The sequence below is a fragment of the Phymastichus coffea genome, unplaced genomic scaffold (genome assembly GCF_024137745.1).
Source record: "Phymastichus coffea isolate CEN01 unplaced genomic scaffold, Cenicafe_Pcof_1.1 PCOF00028, whole genome shotgun sequence".
In the NCBI taxonomy this organism is placed as follows: domain Eukaryota; kingdom Metazoa; phylum Arthropoda; class Insecta; order Hymenoptera; family Eulophidae; genus Phymastichus; species Phymastichus coffea.
The window spans coordinates 3,067,390-3,093,817 of record NW_026706839.1 but is presented as its reverse complement, the minus strand read 5'-3'; the positions used below and the strand labels follow the sequence as shown (position 1 = coordinate 3,093,817).

The window sequence follows — 26,428 nt, the reverse complement described above, 5'->3', positions numbered from 1 at the left end:
CCTACCGCTACGAGCATCCATGCGGTGGAGCTACGACGACGCCTGCTCTTTCTTTTTTCTTCGAACGTCCGTACGCTCGTCGAAGCGAACCGCGATTGTTTCGAGCGCTGGGTCGTCACTTTATTCGCCGGCCGTGCATCGTCGCGGGATGGACGAGCGGGCAAGAGCAAGTCGTCCCGTCGGACGTCCGCGAACCGAATAATTCGATAGCGCTCGCCCTGTCGGGCCGATCAGCTGTCCGGCGGATCGCAGCTCGTTGACGAATTATCGCTCCACTGTTGGCGGGGCGCGGCGTTCGAGGAACCGCGTGACCCAGTCCGGGATCTCCATCCGTCGGCCGAACAGAGGCATTGTGCGCGGGGGCGGAAACCGGGGACGCGGCCAACTAGCGATAACCGGGACGACCGTTCGACGAGCGACTCGCGTACCTGCGGGCAGCGAGAGCTTCACAAGAAGTAGTCGATGCGCTTGCTGCGCGACAGGTAGGCGAACCAGTAGAAGAGGTTGATGGCCAGAAAGAAGAGCGGGAAGACGAGCCTGGAGGCGCGGTCGATCTTGGACACGGAGTTGTACCTGGGCTGTGCGCGCCGGCGGGGCTGTCTGGCGGCGCGCTGCCTGGGCTCGTCGGGCTCGGAGTCGCTACAGGCGTCCGCTCGTCCGGCCGCCGCGAGCTCCAGCTCGCTCTCCGAGCCGAAGTAGCACTCGCCCGAGCCGTACTTGGTGAAGTAGTGCACCACGGCGAACTGGATGATGGTGGCGAAGATGAAGCCGAAAGACAAGAAGACGAAGAAGTCGAGCGCGGTGGGGTAGGGCACCTTGGGCAGGTCCGTGCGCGCCTCCAGCCCCAGGAAGGTCATCGTCAGCACGGTGGTGATACCTTCGGCACAGCAACGGGCGGCGGTGTCAGTGTCACGTGGCTGCGTGGCGGCGCGGGACGACGGCGCCGCGGACTCACCCAGGGACACGCGATCGGCGGTGGCCTCGCGGTTCAGCCAGAACGACACCCAGGAGAGCACCACCAGCAGCACGCACGGGCCGTACACCTGGATGAGGAAGTTGCCCATGTGGCGCTTCAGATGGAAGGAGACCAGCAGCATGGAGTACTCGGCGACGCGCGAATCTGCAGTTTGGAAAGGCCGGCGGCTATTACAGTCCTTGCGACGAAGCTCGGGCGTGCGTGGCCACTCACTCTGGGTGAAGCTCGAGTCGGTGGAGTTGGCCGTGGGGTTGCCCACGAGGTCGAACTGCGAGAGCTTCATGTCGTGGGCGATGGCCACCTGCCTGGCGCTGTTCCAGCGGTACACCACGTCGCGGCTGCTGTAGCCGTCTGCAAGTAGGAGCCGCCGGTGAGCCGAGGCGGGGCTCGCGAACGCGCGCGCGCCGATCACTCACAGCTGCCGAACTTGAGGGGACAGCGCTGCGTGTCCATGGGGAAGTCCTCGAGGTTCATGGGACAGGCGGCCTTGATGGTGAGCCGCGAGCTGTAGAGCACGCGGCCATCCCGGTGGAGGCGCACGAACTTGTTGGGCGAGGTGATGGTGTGCAGGTAGCTCTGCTTGCCGTTGTAGAAATAGGTGTCGGGCTTCCAGATGCGCTGCAGCATCGAGATGGACAGCGCCAGCGTCTCCTTGCCGCCGGCGAACGCCAGCCGCCGGTCCACCCACGACTGCCGGAAGTAGCAGTCCATGCTGTAGGTCTGCGCGAGAGAGCCGGCGTGAGTACGGGCGCGAGTGCGGGCGCGCTCGCTCACCATGTCCACCTCGGAGATGGGGCCCATGCTGCGCACCATGATGTCCACCTCCACCACGGCCGGCGGACCGCCCAAGTCCGGGCGCACGCTGTTGTCGTAGCCGCGCAGCAGGTTGTCCAGCAGCTCGCTGACGTTGCCGTGGTTGTTGCTCTGATGCTTGGCCACCGGCCCGGACGCTCGCGAGCGGCCCGCCAGCAGCGCCAGCGCCAGCGCCGCCAGCACTTGTCCGCCCGGCATCGCGCCTTTCAACTGTTCGCGCGCGGCCGGGCTTAGGTTATCGGGCCGTACAGCTGCCAGTCGGTCGACCGGGCGGCGGCTCCGAAGTGGCGCGCTAATTGGGGAGAGCGCTTTCGCACGACCAGCCGCTCTCGAGGATCTGCAGCGAGGCCGATAATCGATAATAAGTCGCGAGCGAGGCCGCGAGTGAGACCGCGAACGACGCGGCCTCGTTTGCCCGGCGCGCGGAAGGTCAATCGCGGAGCCGCGAGCGAACGCCGGCGCGCGGCTCAAAGCGGCCGACGCCCTCGGGCGCGCGATTGCGGCAAAGGGCTGTGCAGCCGAGCGCGAATTGCGAGCTCGGCTGCGCGCTGATCGCGCTGATTGCGCTGATTTCGAGGCGGCGCGGGCAAACGATGCAGCCGCCGCGCGACGACTGGAGGACGGCCTTGCTGGAGGTACTCAGACGACTGCGGACCGGTCGAAGTGGCGCCGCCGCCGCCGCCACCGCCGCCACCGCCACCACCGCCGGTCACAGTGCCCAGCAGATCCTGGAGCAGTGGCGTCTGAGCGCTGGGACAGACGGGACGCGGAACCTTGGCGTGCGAGTGAGCTTTGCGCGAGACGAGCCGATCGCGCTGGGACAGTGTCGCGACGAGCGTTTCTCGTCGTTTCGGTTTGCCTCGTGACCGACCTGCGTTGGCGCAGGTCCGGGCCGCGCTGAAGCGAGCCGTCGGCGAGGGCCTGCTGAAGCTGCGCGCCGGCCGCTACGTCCCGATGGCAGCGGCGGTCGCGGCCGAGCGGCGAGCGATCGACGAGAAGCGACGTCGGGCCGGCGGCGTCGTCGAGCCTTCGGCCTCGGTGTCCGTCGCGGCAGCGCCAAGTCGACCCACGAAGCCAACCAAGAAACGTCGCCGCGGGGCTAGGAAGTCACGCCGAAGCAAGCGCTAAGCCAGAGGTACGCGCGTTCGCCGATCGACTCTGCAGCTTCGCCCCCTCGGCCCCGTCGTGGGCGCGCGTTCCGCGTTCGGCGGGGCGACTGCAACTGGACTGGCGCACCGTCGCGGCTCTGCTCGCGCTTCCCGTGCGCGCGGCGATGGGCTCGGCAGTCGGGCGAGCGAGCCGTCGACCAGCTCCCCCTCGCAACGGCCTCGGCCGCGGTTCTTCTCTCCGCTCTCTGCTCGAGCGGGGCCGCACGCGCTTTTATTGACTCGGCGACGGACGCGCGATGCAGCCGCGCTCTCCGCAAACTTGCCCTCTCGAACTAATCGAGACGTGCCCTGCACTTGCCACTCTCGCGTGCGCTCGACCGCGTATACCTATAACGCCGACTTGCGGATTCTCCCTCCTGTCAATTCTGGCCGTTGTTATTAAAGTGCTCCGACCGACCCGTTCCGTCGGCCCTCGGCACGGCACACGGGGAATCCGTTCGACTTCGCTTTCTACCAATCGTTTGTTGACTTTTCCCGCTTCTTCTTTTACTTTCTTCTTTTTATCTCCACTCGCGCGAATCCTCCAGCCAGCTTTTCACATTTGTGTTTTCGTTCGACGCTTCGTGGCAAGCAAAGACAAGAGCGGGCTCCGCCTCTCGAGAGCGACGGTTTTATTTCGGATGCGGGATTAATTGTCACGAGTACGCGCTTCGCGGTAGAAGCAGCGAGCGATCGAGCGAAAGTGATTCGAATCAGCGCAATCTCTGTTTGCGCGGTTCCGCTCGCTCGGTTGGTCGCGCCAAGAAGACCCGAGAGGCAGAGAGGGAGAGAAAAAGACAATACTCCGGTCGCGAGACCGATCGCGATACACGGATTCGCCGGGCTTAAGACAAAATCAATCATCAATTCCAGAAGTAATCTTCTTTCCCGGAAAAATGCGAAGCGAGAGCGGCCCGCGTCGACACGTATAGACCGGGCCAACTTTCGCGAAGAAGTTTAGCGAGTCTGATGACGGCCGAACTGACGTTTCCTCAGCCGAACAGTGCCGCGAGGGAAGAGAGTTGGCCGTTTTAATGAGCGCCGAACGAAAGTCGAGTCGTGACGATAAATTGCCGTAATTGTGTTCTCGACGGAAGACACATACTCACCGACAAGGGAGAGACAGAGAGAGAGAGAGAGAGAGCGTGAGAGAGATAGAAAGAGAGAGAGAGGAGAGAGCGAGCAACGAGCGCGACAGGCAGCAGCGAGAAGGGAGTTCACGGTCGCGCGCTCGTCGGCGGTTCGCCGCGTACTGAGCGGGCGAGCTTTCGGAGCTTGCGCGGGCCGCGTCGCGGAAGGCGCGACGGGGGGGGGGGCACTCGCGCGCGCCCAGGTGCTTGACGAGCAAGGGCCGAGCGCACCGCGGGCTTGATTAAATATCGGCGAAGGCGCAACAATGCGCGCCCCCCAATCCGTCTGCGCTGCTCCTTTCAGCGACTATCTGCCGGAACTACGGCCGGCGGCCGCCTCCTGCCTCCGTTTCTCCCTCGTTATCGACGATCGATGGGCGTTCGAGCGGCAGTGGCGCGCTCCCCTGATCCGCCCGACGACGCGCACGCCGTATCTCGCAGCCGAGCGTGACTCCGCGATCCAATTACGCCAAGTGGCTGCGCGATATTTCAATTAATCGGCACGTCGGCGAGCAGCCGGGCAATTACGGGCCACTCGGCCCCGGCGGCAAACCGCGTGCGAACCAACTCATGGCATCTCGAGAGCGCTCGCGGCAGCGGCGGCGGCGGCGACGGCGGCGGAGGGAGAGGAGGCGGCGGCGGCGGCGGGCAGCGCGCGCGTATAAAAGCGGTGCGAGCGGTGGCGAGCGCTCGGAGAAATGGAGCGCTGGTCCGGCCGCGTGGCAGTGGTGACGGGCGCGTCGTCTGGCATCGGGGCCTGCGTGAGCGAGCTGCTGGTGCGCGCGGGCATGAAGGTGGTGGGCCTGGCGCGCCGCCTGGAGCGGCTGCAGCGCCTGGAGGAGCAGCAGCAGCAGCAGCAGCCGCCGCCGCCGTGCGCCGGCTCGTTCCACCCGTGCGCGTGCGACCTGCGCAGCGAGCAGCAAATCCTACAGGCCTTCCGCTTCGCGGAGGAGCGCGTGGGTCCGCCGCACGTGCTGGTCAACTGCGCCGGGCTGCTCGTGCGCGAGTCGATCATCGGTACGTGCCGCGCGCCGCGCACACCCGCCAGCCCGCTCACCCGCCCGCCGCTGGCTGGCCGTTGCCTCGTTGCAGAGGGCAGTAGCGACGGCTTCCGCGAGATACTGGACGTGAACGTGCTGGCGGCGGCGATCTGCATCCGCGAGGCCACGCGGCTGATGCGCCGTCACGGCGCGCGCGGCCACATCGTCAACGTGAACAGCGTGGCGGGCCACAACGCGGCGCTGGTCCGGGCGCCGGTCGGCATCTACTGCGCCCAGCAAGTACGCCCTGACCGGGCTCACCCAGTCCGTGCGGAACGAGCTCGACGAGCTGCGCGCCGGCATCAAGATCACCGTCGGTATACGCGCGTCGCCGGTGCACGCGGCGCCCCGCTAATCGTCCGCGTCGGCTTGCAGAGCATCAGCCCCGGCCCCGTGAGGACCGACATGCTGCTGGCCGCTGGCGTGCCCGAGCACACGCTGCGCCGTATGCGCGTCCTCGAGGCCCGAGACGTCGCCGATGCCGTCGTCTACGCGCTCGGCACTCCGGCCCACGTGCAAGTACGTCGTCTCCCGCTCGCTCGCTCTCTCTCTCTCTCTCTCTCTCTCTCTCTCTCTCTCTCTCTCTCTCTCTCTCTCTCTCTCTCTCTCTCTCTCTCTCTCTCTCTCTCTCTCTCTCTCTCTCTCTCTCTCTCTCTCTCTCTCTCTCTATATATATATATATATATATCTCACTTTTTCTGCTCGTAGGTCAACGAACTGACCATCACGCCGCTCGACGAGTCGCCGCAGGAGGACGAGCCGCCAAAGCCTCCGGGCCCCGACCAACATGTGTACGAGCAGCAATAAAGGTCCAAACCGTCACTCGTGTTCTTCTTTTTCTCGTTCTTCCGCCTGGCGTAGCGAGTCACCGTTATGCACGCGGCACGCGATAAGCGATACAGCCTCCCGGTAAAGCCTTATCGCTGTTGGTAGCACACAAGCCGACGGTCCTCGATCCATCACGCATAGTGCCGAAACGCAATAGGGAAGCGGCCGCCGCCGCTGCCGCTACCGACTTTTTCATCCTTGGCGATCGATCGGTCGACGGCGCTATAAATTAAAGTCGGTCGACCGCGACGCTCGCTTTGTTGTTGTTTTTTCTTCTTCGATTTTTCTTCTTTTGCGCGCGTGGTTACGCCATCGTCGACCGATCGCACGGTCGATCGCTCGCGATCCGTTTGTCTCGAACTGCAACTTCCGCGTGACGCCTCGCGCGGCCGATCTACCATAGCCGGCTTCGTAGGCGATCAATATTCATGGCGAGCGCGCGCACGCGCCGCTCTCTCGGTTTTATGTTTCATCGGCAGCGCGTTCCGCGAACGATCATCGATACGACGAGCGCCTCATTAGCGCGCACATCCTTCCCCCGCCGCCGCCGATGGTCCAAACTCTCCGGCTGCGAACGCGTCGAGCGCAACTTTTGCCCCCCCCCCCCCCCTCCTCTGGCCCGGTCAAACTTCATCCCTGTCGTTTTCCTCTCGAAAAGTACCGAGTGTGAATCCGTTCGCGTCTCTTTGCGAGCTGTGAGCTTGGCGAGCGGTCCGCAAAAAAGTCCGATTGCCGGGGAGTCCGCGGGTGAGCCGGCGCTTCGATATCGCAATAGCGCGCGAACGGGAAATGCAAGGTGCATTGCTGCGTGAGAGAGAGAGAGAGAGAGAGAGAGAGAGAGAGAGAGAAAGAAGGCGACATCTGATGAAACCTACGTTGGCGTTTGCATTAACGCTTAATTAATATAAACTGGCACAGGCATAAATAAGTGGCAGCTTTCCGCCAGCTCCGGCTGCGCCGCAATCGCGCGCTATTTCTCGCTTTCGCGCTCCTAGCTGACTTGGGCTCGCGGCGGTCCTGCGCTCGACAATCGCGAGTCTGCGCGACGTCGTCCACGAGAAGATCGCTCGAACGGTTCGCGCCACGAGCACCGGCCTTGGCGGCGTTTTTTATCGCGAATCGTAACGTCGAAAGGACGACGGAGCGCAGCCGAGAGAGCGAGGCCGCGCACGTCGACGAGGAAAGAGAAAAGGAAAAACGATCGCTCGGCCGTCGGGGGAAAGCGGTGCAGGCGCAGCGCGACGTCACCGCAGCCGGACGACCGACCGCCCGGAGCGCGGCTCGCGCCAAGGAAAAAGGAAAATCCACAGGCTCATCAATAAACATAAGCCCAAAGGTCCGCAAGGCGGAACGGCGCGTGTGCTTGCGCCACGAGGTGCAGGATGCCACCCCCTCCTCTCCCCTCCTCCTCCCGCTCCCGCCTGCCGCCCACCGATCCTTTCGGTCCGCCGTCGTCGCGACGTAGCGGGAGAGCGCCGGACAGATAAATAAAGGCCTCACCGCTCCTCGAGTCTCACCTCCAGTCGCATCGCCGACCAGCTTCGAGCACCTCTCGGCCGACACCTGCACCCCTGAAGCTTCTCAGGTCAGTCCTTCCTCTGTTATTCCGATCGATGCTTACCGCTGATGGGCACCTTTAATTACGCCGACGCGCCTTCGCCTGTCGCAATTTGTTGCGCATCACCGCGCCACTCGCAAACTCGAAAGAGAGAGAGAGAGAGAGAGAGAGAGAGAGAGAGAGAGAGCGCAGAGTTAAGCTGCTTAAAACTCGTCGAGCCCAACTTACGTCGCCCGCCGCGAAATTCGTCAGCGAAGGATGAAAATCAGGGAACGTACCCACGACGACGACGACGACGACGACGACGACTCGTCGACTCTCGCTTCCGCAATAAACGCCCGAACGCTTGATTACTTCCTGCTCTCCGTGCGCCCTCGGCGCTCGCTGCTGCCACGCTAATGTCCTTCCGATGCCGCGACGACGAAGAGAAAAACGGCGGCCTGCATAGAAAAAAAAGTTTGCAATCGAGGCAACGCGTCGGGCCGATTATCGCTCGCCGAACAATCGATCGCCTGCGTATCGCCAGTATCGTTTTTCTTTTCTTTTTTTTTTTCTTTTTGTTTTCCTCGGAACGGCAAGCGTCGCGCTCGCGTCGGCCAGGGTGTAATTGATTTCGCGACCGCGACTCGTTCGGTCGACCGCAGTGACCGCGCGCGCGCGCGCGCGGTCGCAGTTCCGTCTGTCCGGCAAAGAGATCAGGAAGAAAAAACAAAGAGCGCGCGTCGGTTTTGCATAAATGAGGCAACGGTGATTCGCCGATAGAGGCGCGATTGTAAATAGAAAAAGAAAAACGTTGGAATCGTCGTTAATGGAGTAATTAGAGGCTCGGCCGAAGGCGTGCCTCGGCGTTTGTGAGAAAATCATCGCCGCTCGCTTTCGTCGGCGATTAGCTTATGCATAAGGCTCGCCCGGATGAATATCGAACGATCGTCGCGGCGCGGATGTTCGTACGAGGCAAAAGTCGAGGAGAGACACGAGGCTGTTTTGCCCTCGCAAACTTTTGCAGGCGATCCTTGGGCGCGCTAATGAGGATTGCACAATGCGCGTGGTTTTCAGCCTGCGAGGTGATTATCGGCCAATTACGCCTCGGCGCCGAATAATAACGACGCGGCGCTGTCAATTAAAGAGAGCGAAAAAGAAAGCGAGTCTGGCCGAGGGGGCATCGATGCGCTCAAGGACGAGAATCGTATATTGGAATGCAAATAAGTTGGGCAAGAGGTTCGGAACTTATTTAGAGCGGGTCTCCGGCTCGGCGCTCTCTCGGGAATTCAATCAGGCCGTCGCGGAGGTCGGGCCGCGGGGGACGGCACGGCGGGTGCAAGTTTCGGCTGAAAACTTCGGGCTGTACGCGGGTATATATGGGCAGATGAGCCGGCCGGGCGTTGGTGGCGGACGGCGATCCGCGATGCGAGCCGGAAGAGGCTGCCTCGCCTGGCTGCTGTGGGCCGCCGCGCTGGGCGGGCCAGCTGCCGGCTCCGGTGGGCAGCCGGCACCGTCGCCGCCGTCGCCGCCGCACATCGTCATGATCATCGCCGACGACATGGGCTGGAACGACGTGAGCTTCCACGGCAGCGACCAGATCCCCACGCCCAACATCGACGCGCTGGCCTACAACGGCGTGATCCTGAACAGCCACTACACGGGCGCGCTGTGCTCGCCGTCGCGCGCCGCCCTGCTCACCGGCAAGCTGCCCGTGCGCACGGGCATGCAGCACCTGGTGATCCTGGAGGCGGAGCCGCGCGGCCTGCCGCTCGCGGAGAAGCTGCTGCCGCAGTACCTGCGCGAGGCCGGCTACGCCACCCACGCCGTGGGCAAGTGGCATCAGGGCTTCCATAGGCGCGAGTACACGCCGCTGTTCCGCGGCTTCGACTCGCACTTCGGCTACTGGAACGGGCTGCAGGACTACTACACGCACGACGTGGACTCGTCGGTGCCGGGCGAGGGCTTCCGCGGCTTCGACATGCGCCGCAACATGAGCGTGGCGCGCGACACCCGCGGCAAGTACTCCACCGACCTGTTCACGGAGGAGGCGGTGCGCCTCATCGAGCGCCACCCGCGCGACGGCCCGCCCATGTTTCTGTACCTGGCGCACCTGGCGCCCCACAGCGGCAACGACGCCGAGCCGCTGCAGGCGCCCGACGACGAGGTGGCCAGGCTCGCCCACGTGGCCGACCCCGAGCGCCGCCTCTATGCCGCCATGGTGTCCCGGCTGGACCGCAGCGTCGGCGAGGTGGTGCGCGCGCTGCGGCGCAGCCGCATGCTCGACAACAGCATCGTCGTCTTCATGTCCGACAACGGCGCCTCCACCCAGGGCATCCACTACAACCGCGGCAGCAACTACCCGCTCAGAGGCGTAAGGGCCCGTGACGGCGCGAGGGCGCGTGGCTCCGAGCGAGCGCTCACCGACTCGGACGCTTGCAGATCAAGGCGAGCGGCTGGGAGGGGGCGGTGCGCAACGCGGCCGCCGTCTGGAGTCCGCTCATCCGGAGGCCGAAGCGCGTGCACGACGGCCTCATGTACATCGCCGACTGGCTGCCCACTCTCATGTCCGCGGCGGGGCTGCCCGGCCAGGCGGAGCTGCGGGCGCGCGGCATCGACGGCCTGGACATGTGGGCGTCCATCAGCGAGGGCCTCGCCAGTCCGCGCGACGAGCTGCTGCTCAACATCGACACCATCTTCAACTATTCGACCATCCGCGTGGGCGATTTCAAGTACGTGCTGGGCACGGTGGGCAACGGCGAGGACTGGTACGGCGAGAGCGGCCGGCCCGAGGACGCGCACCTCGAGGGCCGCAGCCCGGCCTACGCGCCCGAGCTCGTGCTGGCGAGCGAGGCCGCCACGGCCATCTCCGGCCTGCTCACCGCCAGCCAGGTGGGCGAGGTCCGGCGGATCAGGAGCGACGGCGCGCGGCGCGTCGGCCGCGCCAACTTGAGCAGCGCCGAGCTGCTCACGGCCGAGGACGTGCTGCGGCTCAGGGCCGCGGCGACCCTGCACTGCCGCGTACCCGCCAACGAGACGGTGCGCCGACTACCTCGCCGCCTCCCCACCTCTCCGCTCTGCTCTGACGCGCCTCTCCTCCGCAGATCGCCTGCAACCCCAAGCAGGCGCCCTGCCTGTTCAACGTACGCGAAGACCCCTGCGAGCGGCGCAACCTCGCGGCCAGCCGTCCCATCATCCTGGCCCACCTCGAGAACCGGCTGCTTAAGTACAAGCTCACGGCCGTGAAGGAGGCCAACGTGCCTAACGACCCCATGGCCAACCCCAAGTTCTGGGCCAACACTTGGGTCTGCTGGCAGGACGACGACCCGCTGGAGACCCTGGTCGACGACGAGGTCGGCAGGGACCGACTCAGGGACCCGAACGAGCGGATGCCCGGCCCGCTCGGCCTCGCCGTCATCGCGGTGCTGCTCGCCCTCGCCGTTCTCGGCATTTTCGTGCTCGTTGGCCTCCGCTGCAGCCAGAGGCAGCGCCAGCTCAAGGCCAAGACGCGCGGCCATCGGCATCGCGGCAGGTACGCCTCGGTGCTACTCGCGGCCCCTTCGGCGACTGACCCACGCTCACTCGCGCTTCTTCGCAGGCACTTCCACGAGTTGCCGCAGACCGAGCTCAAGCCGGACGACGCTCGGCCGCCGGGCAAGACGCTCGGCAGCTTCGCCAACGAGTTGCGCAACATGCCCTCGGACAAGGACCTCGCGCGGAGCATCGAGTGACCGAGGACTGCGAGGACCGGTCGAGCGCGGCTCACCGTCCTCGTCATTCGGATCACTTGGTGTCCCAAACGACCGTCGCACACCGATAAGTCACTTCGTTTCCCCGATTGACGTTGCTCTACATTGTCGATTAGCGATCGCGTTAGTAGCGTTGACGAGTCGACAACGCCCGACTCTATCGTCCAACAATCAACAGACATTATACGAACGCGAGCTCGCTCCACCTCTGAAGGACGACTGCTGTATAACTTCATTCCCGATGGTACACACTTTTTTGGTTGTACATTTAAGAAATTTTCCGTGTATCGTCGCTGCGAGTGAATTCGTTGACCGTCCATCCCGAAAGAAGGAATACTTTTACCCTGGTAAAAATGGAATTTTGTTTCTTTCATATGTCGACACTCATTATCAAAACTAGCAACGAGCTTGTACATATGTAATAAAAAACTGAAAACTGTAATTATTGATCGACAAACTCTCTTTATTGTTACCATATGTACAAAATTGAAACTAGCACTTTGTTTTTTCTTAAAAATTTATCTCATTCTCGATATACTTGGCAATATTTGCATTGATTTCTTATATATTATTTATTAATAAGCAATCACTATCATCATCAACAACAACAACAACAACACGTCATTTTAAATAGTATATGGTCAAAAATAAGCAGATTAACCTCCGAAGCGAAAAACTTGTACACATAATTAATGACATACCTCGAGCGGATGCGCTTACTAATTTTTCTTTTCTCGTTCTAACAAAACTTTCTCACACATTAGCATATAAAAAACAAATGAAAAATCCAAAGTGATGTAGTGCGTCAGCTCGAGGGACACGACATGGTATGTATTTCTTATATGCAAGCTCTTGTTAATTTTTAATATACAATTATTTTTTTCCCTTTGTCGAATCACAGAAAAACTATAAAAGGCAATTTTTAAATACAAAGTTATTTGTTTTTTTTATCCTCGATGCTTAAACACGAAACGACATTCTCTAGCTATATGTATAATATGTATATTAGTACTTATAATACAGATTCGCAAGATCCCCGTACATGAATGTTCCCTTGTTATACAAGTATTATTTTACGGCAACAAGCACACCCAACGTTGGTAGACATATTCGCGTCGCCCTTGTATAGAGGACAGGTTGAGAAGCACGACTCGGCAGAAAAAAAGAGAGAATCCCTACAAGACATTGCGGAAGATCGATCACGCCGAGCACGGCAAGCTTTTGGGTCACAGTCGATCTTCGGCCTTGGATTGTTTCCTCTACGCTGGAATGTTAATTGAAAGTGGTCGAACGAGCTCGGGCTTTTTTATTGCTTCGACTGCTCCTCTTTTTCTTTAATCACATGTGTACCACCTTCGGTGTGCTAGATATACGGCAAAAAAAAGCAATACATGAATTATTGATTGAAAAATTATTCCAGTTAATGGATGTATGTCGTCTCGACTCACCTCTTCCCCCACAGCCAATTCAGAAGAACACTCGATTGACTCTGAACGTCCCGCGCTGTAATGAAATAGAAGAGTTAAATAGCAATGGATCGTGATGAAAAATTGAGCTGAATCCATACTGATCTAGCTCTACAGGAAGGCAGAAAGGGTACGAGAGGGTAAGGGTCAAATACGTACAGACAGTGTAATTAGCATTGACCAGTCTAGCCGCAGCTTCGGGCGGCAAAGTCTTGAGTGCGTCTTCGTGCGCGAGCAGCGACATTTGTTGGGTGTGCCTCAATTCCCGATCGTCTCGTAGTCTCACGTCTTTGGTATGATGCACGCTTTTCAGTTGCGACAACCTAGATAGCAATTAGGAAAGAAGAAAAAAAGTTCTAGCTTATACTGGCTTGCATCAACTACATAGGGAACAATGAGTTTGAAAGCAAAGGGCTGAACTTGGAAGCAATAACGAACGACGTACTTCAGAGCTAGAGCCTTCTTGTCTTCACCGATAGGCGAATTTATGGCTTCCTTGGCTATCTCGACTGGACCTTCGGATCTGGAAGGCAAAGGATCCTCGACTAGGGATGCAGTAGTCGACGATTCCTTCTTCGGGCTTGAGCCACTGGTTGTCGTGTATTTTCTCAGTTCTTCGTTAACGCGTATCGCGTTCGATAGCCTCAACTGCAAAGTATCGCGTTCCTCAAGTAACTGCATCAGTTCGAGAGTTAACTCTTCGCAGCGAACGTCCCGCTGGTGAAGCATGTAGAGCGCAACATCGAGTTCGTTGGCTGCCGATGTATCTATCGAATCGCTGGTGCTGTGTTGTAGCTGTAAAAATAAAGAATAATGGCGATTAGAAATTGTTGACTTACAAGCTCGGAAATGAAATACTATGATGAAAGTTGTGAGAAAAATGTACGTACTTGATCAACCTCGGCGGAATGTTCCGTCTGGCCAACGTGGCGTTGAAGCGCGAGCTGAATCAACTCATACTCCTTCGTCTTCTCTTGAAGTTGCTGTTGTAGACCGATCATCTGTTGCTCCTTGACTTGTAGCAACTGTCTTAATTCGATCAGTTGTCGCTGCTCCTCCTCACTCAAGGCTAATAGCTCCTCGAGGCGAGTGTTCGTCTCGTTAAGCTTAACACCGAGGTTGTAAATATCGGTATCCTTACTGATACTCAATTCGGCCAGTCTCCTGTCACGCTCGGCCAGCTCTGTTTCTAGCTGCGTTCTGTACTCGAAAGAAGCATCGAGTTCCGTCGCCAACTGCTCAATTTGGATCTTTAAATTTTCCAAATCGTGCTCTCTCAGATTAAGAGGCTCCAATAGACTTTGTCTCTCCGCCGCTAATTGATCTTTCAGAGAACCTATTTCCTCTTCTTTTTGCTAAAATTTGTCGAAGAAAATTACGTTAGGGCTGCAAGTACACGTATCATTAGTAAATTAGTTACCCGAAGTAGGTCGTTGATTGCGCCTTCGGCTTGTCTCCTGATGTTCTCTTTCTCCGAGGCGAGCCTTTCAATTGTCGCTTTATCCTCGGCAGCTAGTCTTTCAAGACCTCGAAGATTAGCCACTTCACTCTGCAGCTCAGACACGGTGAATTTGAGACTCTCCAGCTCACGCTGTTTCTCGTACAATTCGTTTCTCTGTTGATCGTGTTCATGATCATTGCCAAGCCTGTCTAACTCCGATTTCAGCTGGATGATCTCGCGCTCACGCTCAGACAATTTTTTCTCTAATTCGGCGATACGTCCGTCGTCATCCTCCGCTGATCTCTTAACGCGTTCTTCTTCGTCTAATACCAACTTCTGTAATCATTTGTAATATTTTAAAGAATGTATAAAGGATTTACAAAGTTTAAATATACACTGAATTTCATATAATTAGCAGAATAATATTCTTTTAATTCAGTAATATCAAATTTATTTTTAGATTGCTAAAATAGTTAGATATATTGCTTTATCTTACCTTTAATTGTTCGATCTGCTTGTCTTTCTCAACCAAGCGATCCTCTAGTTCGCCTTTCTCGTTATACAGAGTGTTTATGTTGTCCTGCAACTCTTGCACCAAGCGCGTCATCGAGCCTTCGTTCAGCGAATACGACAGATGCTCGATCTCCAACTCTTTAGCTTTAAGTTCGGCTCGTAAACTCTTGATCTCCTTGCTGTCGCTGTCGCTTTCGAATGTAAATATGGGAATGTTTTCTTCAGCTGAAACGGTACTTTTACTGCTTTGTTCTTGCAACGCGACTTGCAGTTTCGCCTTCGTATCTTCCAGGTCAACTCTCGCGTTGTTCAGTTCATCTTGCAACCTGCGTAATTCGTCAGATTCTTTTTGACTGTGTTCGGACTGGAGATTAGCGATTGCTTGATGGGCTTGCGTGAGTTGCAGAGTTGATGCATCCATCGCTTGAGCATGCTGAGCTAGCAACGACTGGATTAGCGCATCTTTTTCATGCACCTCGACCGTGTAACCTTCGATTGAAAGCTCGAGCTCCTTAAGTTTGCCTTCCATCATCGCCTGGTTCTCTTGGAATTGGTCCTTCAAGACGGTCAGTTGCTTCAAATCTGATTGCAGTTCAGTAACTTTGGTCTCGAGATACTCTTTCTCTTCTAAGACCAATCGCAATTGTTCCGTTAGTTTTTCATTTCTTTCAATGAGTTCAGCCTTGGCAAGCTCGAAATTTTGACGAGTGTTCTGCACCTGTTCGTTGGCATCCATCAAGCTTTGCTCGTATTGGCGCCTTAAAGTTTCGTAGTCACTCTTTAGCTTATCGTTGTTCGTCGTTAACTCGGCATTCTTGGCCTGCAGCTCGTCCAGTCGTGAAATCAACTCATTATTGTTAGCTTTCAGCTCGTCGAGTCGAGCCGCCTGATCGTCGTGCAAAGTCTGTCTCTTGGAGCGTTGCTCTTCCAGTAGTTGCTGTAGTTCGTCGTTCTCCGCTGCCAAACCTTCGACACTTTCTCGGAGCTCATTTATCTCTCGCTCATATTTTTCATTAGAAACAGATTCAGCGCTCGACACCGGAGGTAGTGACGACGACTCCTGATCTGTCGCTGCCTCCATCTGATGCAATTTCAGCTCGATTTCTTTGTACCTCATCTGCCAGATGTGTACTTCGGTGTCTTGCTTCTCTTTAGCTTCGGTGAAGCGTTCAGTAGCCGCGGTAAGCACGTCTATTCTCTTGAGTAAGTTATCCTTCTCCAGAAGAGCTTTTTTGCCTTCCTCTTTCGCCTCGCTTAGTGCCTTTTCTAGAGCGGTGATTTGATTCTTGAGTTCCTCCTCGATGGCGGAATCTAGATCAGCACCGAAGCCACCCAAAGCCGATTGTGTCTTTAATTGACGTTGCACACTATCTAATTGCACTTTGTATTCCTTTAGTTTTTTTACATATTTAACGTTTTTCAGCTGCGCTGTCTTACCCTCTTCTCGGAGTTTCGTGTTTTCTTCCGCCAACTCTGATAATTTTTCCTCCAACTCGTCGAGTTTGAGCTGAAGTTGAAGCTCGGCACTCGGAACAACGGGAATATGAACGTGAGCTTCATGCGTTGCCTTATCGTTAAAGCCCCAAGGATCTTCCTCGTTCTCGTCCCATATAGATGCAAGCATTTTGTCACCACCTTGTGGATTCGCCTCCACCGTTGTCGGAATGTTCATGTTTGCAACTGGCTTTGACTCAGTAGAGGCAAGCTGCGCTTGTAGTTGATTCTTCTCCTGTACCAGCGCGTTCAATTGTTCCTGCAACTCGATCTTATGATCATCGAACGAGCGAGTCGCGTCGTTCAATTGGAGCTGCAACAGATCTCTTTCACCTACTATTCGAGCAATACGCTCTTCCAGCTCGGCAATGATGACACTCTCATTAGCAACCTTCAGCTGACTGTCGAGCTCGAGTGCTCGCCTTTTGCACACTTCCTCGGCTGCACTCAACTGCTCGTTGTCGACTTTCACAGTATTCAGCTCTTGAATTAAGTCAGCTATTCTTTGGTTCAAGTGACTTAATTTCTCGGTAACGTTAAGCGAATCCTGCGCGACGCCCATGTTACTCAAAATCACGTCTATCGCGTGCTCAAGCTCAGCCTTGTCGTGCTTTATTTGCTCGAGGAAATTATCCATGGCCCCTAGACGTGTATCCCTCTCTTGGAGAAATTCTTGCGTGCGCTTTAACTCCACTTTCAGCGAAGAAATTTCACAGTCAAGTCGGAATTGATTGGCATGACTAGTAGCTAAAGTTGCTTCTAACGAAGCTACCGTAGTTTTCAGCTGCTCTAATTCCGTTGTACTCCTCTCGAGATCCGGCTGCAGTATCGAATCATGCTGTATTGCACTTCCTAGTAGGCCATCGAGATTGCCAGGTCTGGGCGGAGACGCACCAAACACCGAGGGATCAAACAGTGCCGGTGCCGCGTCGTCTGCGACGGACTCGACCTCGATTTCTCTCTTCTGGCGCTTTTCCACGTTTTCGACAATTGGTTGTTGAGATGCCGCGACGTCAATTATCGGCGAACTTTCGTCGAAACCCCAACCCTCAGCAGCCATTGCAGCATTCGCCTCAACGACGATCTCTCGAAGAAGATTGTGTTTCTCCTGCTCGAGCATTGAGATACGTGCCCGCAGTTGATGCTCGCTGTTTTCGCTGGTAGCCAACGCCTCGTGCAATCTGACTCTGGCGCTCTCCAAATCAGCTTTTTGCACATCAAATTGACGAAGCAGCTCGCTGTAACGAGCGTTCAAATCTTCCAGGGTAACCGCGGTCTCTGCATCTTTGGACAATTCAGTCTCCACCGCCTGAATCCGCTCCTGCATGGTGGCGTTAAGTTCCTGCAGCCTAATAATTCGCTCCGACAATCCTTCATTTTCCTTGATCAGCAATTCATGCTTGGCCTTGGTTTCTTCACTATTCGCACTCAGCACGTTAAACTGAGTCAGAAGCTCGTCATACGACTGCTGTAAAGCAGCCTGGGGCGCGGCGCTATTGAGTCGCAAGCTCTCCTGCATCTGCACGAGGTTATCAATAGAGTTGTGCAGCTCGTTGTCGAGATTTTCAATCTCGGCGTCTCGTTCGTGCAACTTTGCCTCGAGCTCTTGAAACCGCGTCGCACTCTCGGCTTTTCGGCTATCTTCAATCTCCTTTTCTTTCTCCAGCTTCTCCAGAAGAATTCGCCGTTCCTCAGACTCCTTTTCCACGTTCTCAAGACGCTCGTTTATCTGAGCCTGCTTTGACAATAGCATCCCGTTGCCGGTCTTCAGTGAATTGATCTCGGCAAGTTGTTCCATGTACTCAGCTTCCATTACCTGCATGCGCACTCCCAACTCTCGAGCGTTGTCCTTGGCTTCGCTGAGTTCCTTCAGCTGTTCTTCGTACGAGCTCAGTCTGTCATGGACCTCGTTCAATTGTGACTTCGTGACTTCGACATCACGCGTGGCTTCGTCACGTTCGTTTTTCGCTTGCTGCAACTCTTGCTCAAGTTCAACGATTCTATTGTCTTTCTCCTGAGATTGCGAGCGCGACTCTTGCAGCTCCCGATTTCGCGCCTCTTTTTCACTCTTCTCCAGGCCAAGATTGTCTTCGAGTTCCTTGAGCTTGGCCTCAAGTTCCTCGACCTGGGTCGTCTTTTTCTTGGCCAGAGCGGCGTACTTTTTCATCTTCTCGAGCTGCGTTTGGGCTTTCTCTTCCGCTTCGACTAGTTTGGCTTCGAGTTCGACGGTTCGTTCCTCGAGAACCTGGCGCACTTCATCAGGAACGTATGCCTGCACGAGACTATTTTTCTCGTCGAGTTCATTCTGTATGCTCGTAAGATCTCTATTGCGTGCCTCCAACTCTACCATCAGATCCTCAAGTCTACGGTTGTTCATTTTCATATCCTCGCTGTGTTTGTTTTTCAACTGCTCGAGCATCCTATGCGAACATTAGTGAATATTTAATATAAAAGCCAAAATATGTAGCAATGGGAAAAATTTTTTTTCAATAAATAAAAAAATTCTATTCATACGATAGTTTTTATCTTTTAACTAACGAGATTAATTTTCAAGTTCTTATTGAATTTCTTAAGACAATGTTAATATGTAAATCTACTGTAAGATTATAAAAGGGAATAAAAAAAAAAATAAGTAAATTATAAATAAATTACAAAAAAATAAATACATATTTTAACTACATAAAATATGTATATTCCATCATACCGGTAGGCATCCTGAAGCTCCTGGCTAATATTGCTCGCATGACGCAGATTCTGCTCATGTACAGCCTGGAGGTCCAACAGTCGATTCTCAATTTCGGCCTTGGCGAGCTCGGCGCTTCGAAGCGACTGCTCTTGGGCTTGATGATTCTCGAGTAGGTCTGCCGTTTTGCGCTCTTCCTCGTGCAGCTGGTTACGTAATTGTCTATTCTCGGCCTCGAGACTCTCGGCAAAGGACTTCAGAGCGTTTATCTCGGCTTGTCGTTGAGACAGTTTCGACTCCAGTTCGTCAACTTGCATTTCACGTTCGCCAAGTCTCTCCAACACCTGGTTGTACTCCTCCACGCTCTTGCTACGTTCTAGTCTGTCCTGTAGTTCCACTAGTTGTCGTCTCGCGGTAAATAACTCTTCCTCGATAAGACTGGAGTTGTTCCTGAGTACACCGAGTTCTTCATCAAGCGAGACAAGACTTGCATCGCGCTGCTGCAGCTGAGCCTCCAGCTTGGAGAATTGATCCCGTAAATCATCCATCTGTACGAGATTACCCTCGAGCTGAGCAACCTTGGCTTGTAACTCTTCATCTTTGCATTGGAGGTCGTCACGCAACTGGATGACGAGAGCTTCCTGGCCAGCGATCGTTTCGCTTTGCTCGGCGGTTCTTTTCTCCAAGCTAGCGATTGTCGCGTCCAGTTCTTCCTTGATCACTTCCTTGCTCGACGATTGTGCCGCGAGAGCCCTGTTCTCGTTTTCAAGGGCACGTAGGCCTTCCTCAATGTTCAGCTTGCTCTGCTCGAGCTGGTCTATCTTGCTCTGCATGTCGGCACATTTCCGCTGCATCTCAGCCACGAGGCTTGCACTGTCCTCGAGCTCTCGACGCAATGCCTGTACCTCGTCCTGGTCAGACTGGTTGCCAAATAGCTGATTAGACTGACGCTCGATCATTTCCTCTTTCTCGGTCAACTTCAACTTCATATCCTCGATCTCGCTCTTCTGCTCAGCTATCACAGCGTTGCACTGATTGATCTCCTGTTCGAGTAGAGCAAACTTTGCCTTGTCCTCGTCCTGCTGCCGTTGCTGTTGTTGTTGCTGCATTTGTGACTCGCTCACCAATAGGTCGGCATGCTTAGACGACTGCTGCGTATTAACGCTAACCGTTACCGTTACCTCCTCTTCGACTTCATGCTTGCTAGAAGTCTCACGCTCTTGACGTAGCTCTTCGCTCGAAACTGGAGCTATGCGTTCGAAAGATTCGGTCGAGCCAGCACTATCTTCCGACGAGGAAGCGGCCTTCTCCTCGAAGCGCGCAAGCTTCTCAAGCAGTACTCCGTTCTCGCGCGTTAGCACGTCGATTTTGCGCAGCAGTTCAGTTTTATCGGCATCCGTCGTAAGCGCCTCGAACGACTCGGTAGAATCGACGTTAGAGCCTGTCTTGACAAACGACTCCGACGAACTCTTCAACTCCTCGATCTTGCTGATCTTCAGAGCGAGGCGCTCGTTCTCCTGGCTCGAGCTTTCCAGTTGCTTCTGCAACTCCTCTGTTTGCTGCTGCTGCTGCTTGCTCAGCCTGTTTAACGATTCCAACTCCTCTTCTAAATTGACCACCTTCATCTCAGCGCTCACGCGGAGGTTGTCAGACTCGGCGTTCTCAGCTTCTAAATCCGACACCTCCTGCCTGACCGCGTGTAGTTCTGCAATATTTATAAGAGTGTATCAGTCGCTACTGGCTCGTTTATCAAGGGTAGGCTACGTTACAGCTAGCTTTTACGCCAAGATGTTAATCCAATGGAAGCCTTACCTTGCATCAGATCCAGCTTCTGATTTTCTAAGATAGCAATGGCCTCGATGTGGGCTTCTATCTCTTTTGCCTGAGCCGAGACTTTACCTTCAAGGTCGCCGATTCGCTCCTTCCATTCACTCGTGGACGCTGCGCATACCGTATTACATCCTAACATTGTACTTTTACCCTCTCGTTGTTATTTGTTAAAGAAGCTTTTTCTTATGTAGTTTTTCAATTAGCTTTGTACAGCATTCAACTTTTACGTTCATTAATACTTTCGACATTTTTACAGTACACTTTAGTTAGCAATAATAAGCAAAATTTACTGTGTTGTCCATTGTACAGTAGGAAGTTTTGGCTAATACCCGTTTTCTAATTTTCAACATATTATTTAATTTCTTTTGCGTGACTGATTGGTCCGATTAATTTGAATGTACACAAATCCCATGCAAATAAAAATCAAACAAGAATCTTGGCAATATTCTTTAAGCAAATAAAAACTTACGCAGCTTTTGAAAATCAAATAAATAAAAATAAGAGCTTAGCAAACTTTGACAAGTAAAGGAGGTTCCATCAACGCTTGTAAATATTTTACATTTCCATGAAATTCGCTTCTGATTGTTAATGTTAATACGTCCATCACCAAAACAAAATTAAAAGCCCAACTCGCATTTCATCGGGAGTGTTCGCGATTCAGATATGTAAGACAAATATGAATAATAATGATACAATCATAATTGTTTTAACAAAAAATGATCTTGTAAAAATGGTAATCGTCAATAATAGGAGAATTTCGAAAGATTTGATCAATCTGGAACTTTCTCTCTAACTAAATCAAGCGTATATTCAAAAAAATTGGAAAGACGGAGACGATAGATAATAACGGCACAACAACAGTCCGTCCTGCTTCCTACCTTTAAGCTCGTCAAAGTCTACCAGACTCAGCTGAAGGTTACCTTTCTCTTCCTCCAACAGTGCAACCTGGTTTCCAAGTCTGACTAACTCCGCGTTTGTGTCGGATACCTGCCAACAAATTTTACTTTTGATAGCTGTTCAAAGCATCTATCATACTTAGATCATGTTAAAAAAATAACCTTTTTAAAGTTCTCCAGTTGCTTCTGCAAATTCTTCACCTTCTTTGTGTGCTGTGCCTTCAATTTGATCATAGTTTTATTTAATTCGTCCAATTCTTTTGCCTTCTGATCTTCCTCATCGTTTTTGCTCGCTTCGCTTTTTTGAGTGTTTAATTTCTCAGCTAATTTGTCTTTTTCGCTCTCCAAATCTTGAACTTTAATTTCCAAATCCAATACTTTTTTCGACATTTCATCATTCTTTTCATTGACGATTTGAAGTTGAGAATTTATTTCTTCTAACGATTCATTAGATTTCTTCAAATCTTCTACGATAGCTTCCAGTTCCATTATTCTATTATCCTTTTGTGTAATCGAATCTTCTACGCTTTCAGATTGTCCCGCGACAATTTTGTCTTGCATATCGGCAATACTCTTTTGCAATTCGTACTTTTCATCTTGAAATTTACGATTTGTGTTTTCTAATTTTTCAATTTTATACAGTAGATCGTCGAGGTCAGGATGACGCTGTATGCCAATACCAGATTCAAGATTAAGAATTCTTGCCTCAGCCTCAGCTAATTTCATTTCTCGCTCTTCCAATTGTTTTAACAAATGCTCATTTTTGGATTTTAGTGAAGACTCGATCAAAACAAAATTTTCTTGCATTGATTTCATTGCATCTTTTGTTTCGGCCAATGTATCCATAGTCGACCGTGAGAAATGAGCATTTACATTACCAGCTTCTTTTTGGGCTTCAAGTTTTTCAGTCAAACTAAAAAAAGTCAATAAGTGACAAAAATTTATTGAGTAAAATACCGCAGTCATTTCATAATCGTTACAAAAAACGTACCTTTGAATATTTTCTTCAAATTTGAATAGTTGATTAGTTTTTTCTTCCAATTGTTTAAGTAAATTATCATTTTTTATTTTTAAAGACTCTTCTACCAAAACGAAATTTTGCTGCATAGATCGCATTTCATCTTTTGTATCTTCTAGAGTGTCCAGAGTCGTTTTTCCTTTTCTCGACAAATCGGCCGACATTAACGTGATGGCTTTAGTTTTAGAATCTATAACAGAATCTTTTTCTTTTAGATTGTCTTGAAGATCGATTATTGTAGCTTCTAATGCGAGAATCTTGGTGTTCAATTCCGTAATTTTATTGTCTTTGTCTAAAACGTTACTAAGTTCTAGAATATTGTGGGGAGTCTATAAATATAAAACAATGATTATTTAAACCCGTCGATGACATCTTTAAAATATCTGCCTACTATACCTGAGATGGAACTAATACTGGATTGACAGGCACAACAGGTGCCACATATGTTTCTTCAAGCTGCTGTCTCAATGCTTCAACTTTTTCCTCAACAGCCCTCTTGCTTTCAGTTAATTCTTTGCTTCGTTGTTCAAAAATTTTTCTGTCTTCTGCAAGTTTTCTCTGCAATAACGAAGACTTGGCTTTTGGTGTTTTGGCTTGGCTAATGTCATCAACAGTATCATCGGACAGCTCGGTTATGCTTATTTCAGACTTGAATTTTGGAGTACTGTCACTGGAAGACGTTGCACCATCTTTAGTAGGACGTGAGACCTTTCGAGTTTTGAATTTTGACAATTTTTTGGCATATTCCTGAGAAGAAAGAAGAATGTTGTATAGATATAATTTCAAAAAAAATAATAAGTGTACAATATAAGTAATGCAAGCAAAAGTAGGTGTAGAATCACCTGTAATTCTTCTTCTTTTTTTTTTAAGCTTTGCTTGTTTCTGAGCATTATGTCCTTCACAGCTTCTAATTGGTTCTTGTTCTGTTCACAAGTTTCTTTTAAATTAGGCACTGATTCAGGAGGGCCAGCCTCTATGGTGCCGGGTGGCTCTTCTGAACTGCCCCACATTGCTAACTGTAAAATGACAATTAAGGAAAACCAAGTCATTATTTTATTAAAAAATACTTTTCAACACATGAAACACTCAATCAATCAATGGCATTGAAAGTTTGTCGAATGGCTAGACACACTGTCATCCACTGCTCTCGTTCTCGGAGACTAATTGGATAGAAATGTGACTAGGGTAAACTAATTATATTAGTATTTGCATACAAGAGTTCTCTGTTCCCACAGCTGGGGATAATTTGATTTTGGAATCACTCAATCGTGAATTTTTTTTAGAATACGAGCTCTTTATAAAATGGGAAAGATTATTAAAAAAATTAAGTTTTGTCATAATTAATTGTATTTTCCAACATGCAACAATTAAAAATAAATCATTCCAATAATTTCCAGATCCAAAATGAATTATTTTTTGTTCTTTAATAAAAAATCGAACTGTCTTATTTTTAATAACATTTAAACCCCCCATAATGTTTATTTTATAAACATTAAGACTGTGACTCAAAATAACATTGCCATATGTGTTAGCAAAATAAGCACTTATATGATAAATCAATCTTCTAATAAATAAAGCGAATGCATAAAAAATAATCAATGAAGAAAATATATTAATAGATATTAAAATACAGGACAAATTGGCAAATAATTCTTAGAAAACTGAATAGACAACACTGCAGACTAACCTATCATTCTACATACTTAAAAAATATTTCTTTTTAAATAACGTTCGTTTAGAGGGCAAGTAAGCGAAATTTTTACTCCCGTGGGTGTAAAACTAAATAAATTGCGATAAAATGACGTAAGCCGCTTTAAGAAAGCTAATGATTACGTTAAACGCGCGCGCGAGAGAGAGTGAGAAAGAGTGAGTGGTAGAAAGGTTATGTCGTTTCAGAATCTAAACTGCTGCTAGGCAAAATTACAACTCCTTTGAAATGCATTGATTAATGAACACCATTATCATCGGGATTTCAGAACACAAACATAGGGAGATTCATAGAAAGTTGGTGTAATCAACGAGATTTACCTTGGCTTGTTGTTATGCATAGAAATTTGGTTAGCGAGATGTCAAGAATGCAACACGTCACTGGCAGGAGACATGTTTTTCCACGTCGTCGGATGCCGCTGCCGCTGCCGCTGCGAGCTGCCGCGCCGCCTGAAGCGTCAGCAGCATCGTGCTTGTGTACATACGTGCGTGCATGTGAGCTTGCAGCATCACATATTGGAATCAGCTGATAACGTGTTTGAAAAAAAAACGGTTAACGGATATCGAAACGACCCTGGCAAAAAAATGATTGATTTAAAAAAATATATATACCATTAGCTTCGTCTTAATTTTTTACCACCCGAAAATTGCTTTTTTAGAATTTGTACCCCCCCCCCCCCATATTTTGAAAAAAGCGAAAAAAACGATATTTCGGAAAACTCATACTCCTGGCAGAAAAATGATTGATATCTTAAAAGAAATAAATACCACTAGTTTCATTTGAATTTGTACCATCATAAAAATGCTTTTTTGAAATTTGTATCCTCTCTAAAAATAGAGAAAAAAAAGATTTTTGTAGGGTAGATTAGAAATTCAAATTAACGTATTACTACGCATGCGCGGCGGAAAATCTGTGGCGGTCGAGCCCCGGCTGGTGCCGCCACCTGCGGGCCTGGGTCCGCGGCGGGAGAAACGGCTCCGGTTTGGATTAGCCGGATTAGGAGACGAGGCTTAGGGGGATGATGGCCAGATAATCCTGTTAGTCTGGTCATCCTTAAGCGGCTCTTAAGATTGCGTCCCGGCCTGGCGGCCTATATAAAGTCGCCCGTCGCAAGGCAAGAGAGAGTATCTTCCGAACCGCTGCTCGTCGTCGACCCGAACGCCGTACCGGCATCTACCACCGCAACAGGATACGACAGCACGTGTCATCGCCGCCGAGGAACATCATCGTCTGCTCATCCTGGAGCGTCAGCCGCTCTCTACTAACAGGCTTGCCCTGTTTGTGACGCTCACGGGCCCCGACGCGGGCGAGTTTCCACACGTCGCTGTACAACGCCAATAAAATAAAGATTTGTCTGTGTCGAAGCAAAATTTGAATCTGGTGTGATCTCCCGCGCATTCCCCTGACACTTCCTCTGTCCGGGACGAGTGTGGCTGCACTCATCGTCAACAGCCAAAAATCTATCTTTCAGCAGAAAAATATGCGATTTAGAAAAAATAATATATATATATATATATATGAATGCCTTCTTCTTAATTTGTACCATCTAAAAAATACATAAAACTCATTTGTATCCCTGTAGAATTTGAATAATACAATGTATTTTGTGCGATGTAATACTGATAAATTTTACAGGAAAATCTTTTATTTCTTAAGAAAAAAATATATTTCTAGCTTTACCTTAAATTTTACCAACTGAAAATAGTTTTATTGTAATTTTTACGCTCTAAAATTTAATTAGACATGTTAATATACAAAGTCCTAAGTTAACGTGTTTTCTTAAACTCCTATACATTCGCAAAAACAGCTGATTACCCGGATAATAAAGTAGAAAACTCTGATATGAAAAATATTTATTTCCTAAAACAAAATACACCACCAGCCTTGTCATAATCAGTACCATTTGAAAAATAGTTATTTTGGAATTTGAACCCCTCGAAAATATTGAGAAAAAAATTAATTCGTAGTCTAATTCGACGATTCTAATTTCGTGTTTTTCGCGCTGCGGAAAATTTATTTTCTCGGCGGAAAAATCGTGAAAGTTTAATGTAAAAGATTATATGAATATCTTCTTCTTAATTTGTACCATCTACGAAATCCAAAAATATAATTTGTACCCCTGTAGAATTTGAATTATACAGCGTTTTTCATAGAAACA

General features: G+C 51.5%; 3 protein-coding genes and 1 pseudogene across 12 annotated transcripts; 2 read left to right on the top strand and 2 right to left on the bottom strand.

Annotated features, from left to right (window-relative positions):
- Positions 1-4,171, bottom strand: LOC131662974 (gamma-aminobutyric acid receptor alpha-like). 8 transcript variants are annotated; one of them, XM_058933014.1, is made up of 5 exons: positions 1,751-1,987; positions 1,393-1,696; positions 1,190-1,327; positions 956-1,120; positions 1-877 (listed from the first exon to the last, which is right to left on the bottom strand). In XM_058933014.1, the coding sequence occupies exons 1-5, from the start codon at positions 1,985-1,987 to the stop codon at positions 447-449; spliced, it is 1,275 nt and encodes a 424-aa protein (XP_058788997.1). In that variant the 3' UTR covers positions 1-446. The 8 variants fall into 8 exon arrangements, with proteins under 8 accessions (XP_058788997.1, XP_058788996.1, XP_058788993.1 ...); XM_058933013.1 differs by having other exon boundaries at positions 3-877; positions 956-1,327; XM_058933010.1 differs by having other exon boundaries at positions 3-1,327; positions 1,760-1,987.
- A 592-nt stretch (positions 4,172-4,763) lies between these two features.
- Positions 4,764-6,407, top strand: LOC131662978 (farnesol dehydrogenase-like; annotated as a pseudogene).
- Positions 6,408-7,066: 659 nt separating this feature from the next.
- Positions 7,067-12,448, top strand: LOC131662972 (arylsulfatase B-like). 2 transcript variants are annotated; one of them, XM_058933004.1, is made up of 5 exons: positions 7,103-7,520; positions 8,860-9,846; positions 9,915-10,511; positions 10,577-11,004; positions 11,071-12,446. In XM_058933004.1, the coding sequence occupies exons 2-5, from the start codon at positions 8,860-8,862 to the stop codon at positions 11,201-11,203; spliced, it is 2,145 nt and encodes a 714-aa protein (XP_058788987.1). In that variant the 5' UTR covers positions 7,103-7,520; the 3' UTR covers positions 11,204-12,446. The 2 variants fall into 2 exon arrangements, with proteins under 2 accessions (XP_058788986.1, XP_058788987.1); XM_058933003.1 differs by having other exon boundaries at positions 7,067-9,846; positions 11,071-12,448.
- Positions 12,447-23,611, bottom strand: LOC131662963 (protein lava lamp-like). 2 transcript variants are annotated; one of them, XM_058932984.1, is made up of 14 exons: positions 23,405-23,611; positions 22,959-23,309; positions 22,536-22,891; positions 21,707-22,457; positions 21,527-21,635; positions 20,631-20,759; positions 18,840-20,523; positions 14,625-18,555; positions 14,108-14,464; positions 13,578-14,042; positions 13,133-13,482; positions 12,847-13,010; positions 12,670-12,724; positions 12,447-12,584 (listed from the first exon to the last, which is right to left on the bottom strand). In XM_058932984.1, exons 1-14 carry the CDS (start codon positions 23,609-23,611, stop codon positions 12,560-12,562), a joined length of 8,934 nt encoding a protein of 2,977 aa, XP_058788967.1. In that variant the 3' UTR covers positions 12,447-12,559. The 2 variants fall into 2 exon arrangements, with proteins under 2 accessions (XP_058788967.1, XP_058788968.1); XM_058932985.1 differs by lacking the exon at positions 12,847-13,010.
- Positions 23,612-26,428: the final 2,817 nt, after the last annotated feature.

Coding starts and splice junctions, on each gene's coding strand:
- LOC131662974 (XM_058933008.1), bottom strand. CDS start 1,987: ATGCCGGGCGGACAAGTGCTGGCGGCGCTGGCGCTGGCGCTGCTGGCG. Junction 1,328..1,392: donor TCCCCTCAAGTTCGGCAGCT/GTGAGTGATCGG, acceptor TCCTACTTGCAG/ACGGCTACAGCAGCCGCGAC.
- LOC131662972 (XM_058933003.1), top strand. CDS start 8,533: ATGCGCGTGGTTTTCAGCCTGCGAGGTGATTATCGGCCAATTACGCCT. Junction 9,847..9,914: donor GCAACTACCCGCTCAGAGGC/GTAAGGGCCCGT, acceptor GGACGCTTGCAG/ATCAAGGCGAGCGGCTGGGA. Junction 11,005..11,070: donor GGCCATCGGCATCGCGGCAG/GTACGCCTCGGT, acceptor GCTTCTTCGCAG/GCACTTCCACGAGTTGCCGC.
- LOC131662963 (XM_058932984.1), bottom strand. CDS start 23,611: ATGACTTGGTTTTCCTTAATTGTCATTTTACAGTTAGCAATGTGGGGC. Junction 22,892..22,958: donor CAGTATTAGTTCCATCTCAG/GTATAGTAGGCA, acceptor TTATATTTATAG/ACTCCCCACAATATTCTAGA. Junction 20,760..21,526: donor AGACTTTGACGAGCTTAAAG/GTAGGAAGCAGG, acceptor CGGTATGCGCAG/CGTCCACGAGTGAATGGAAG.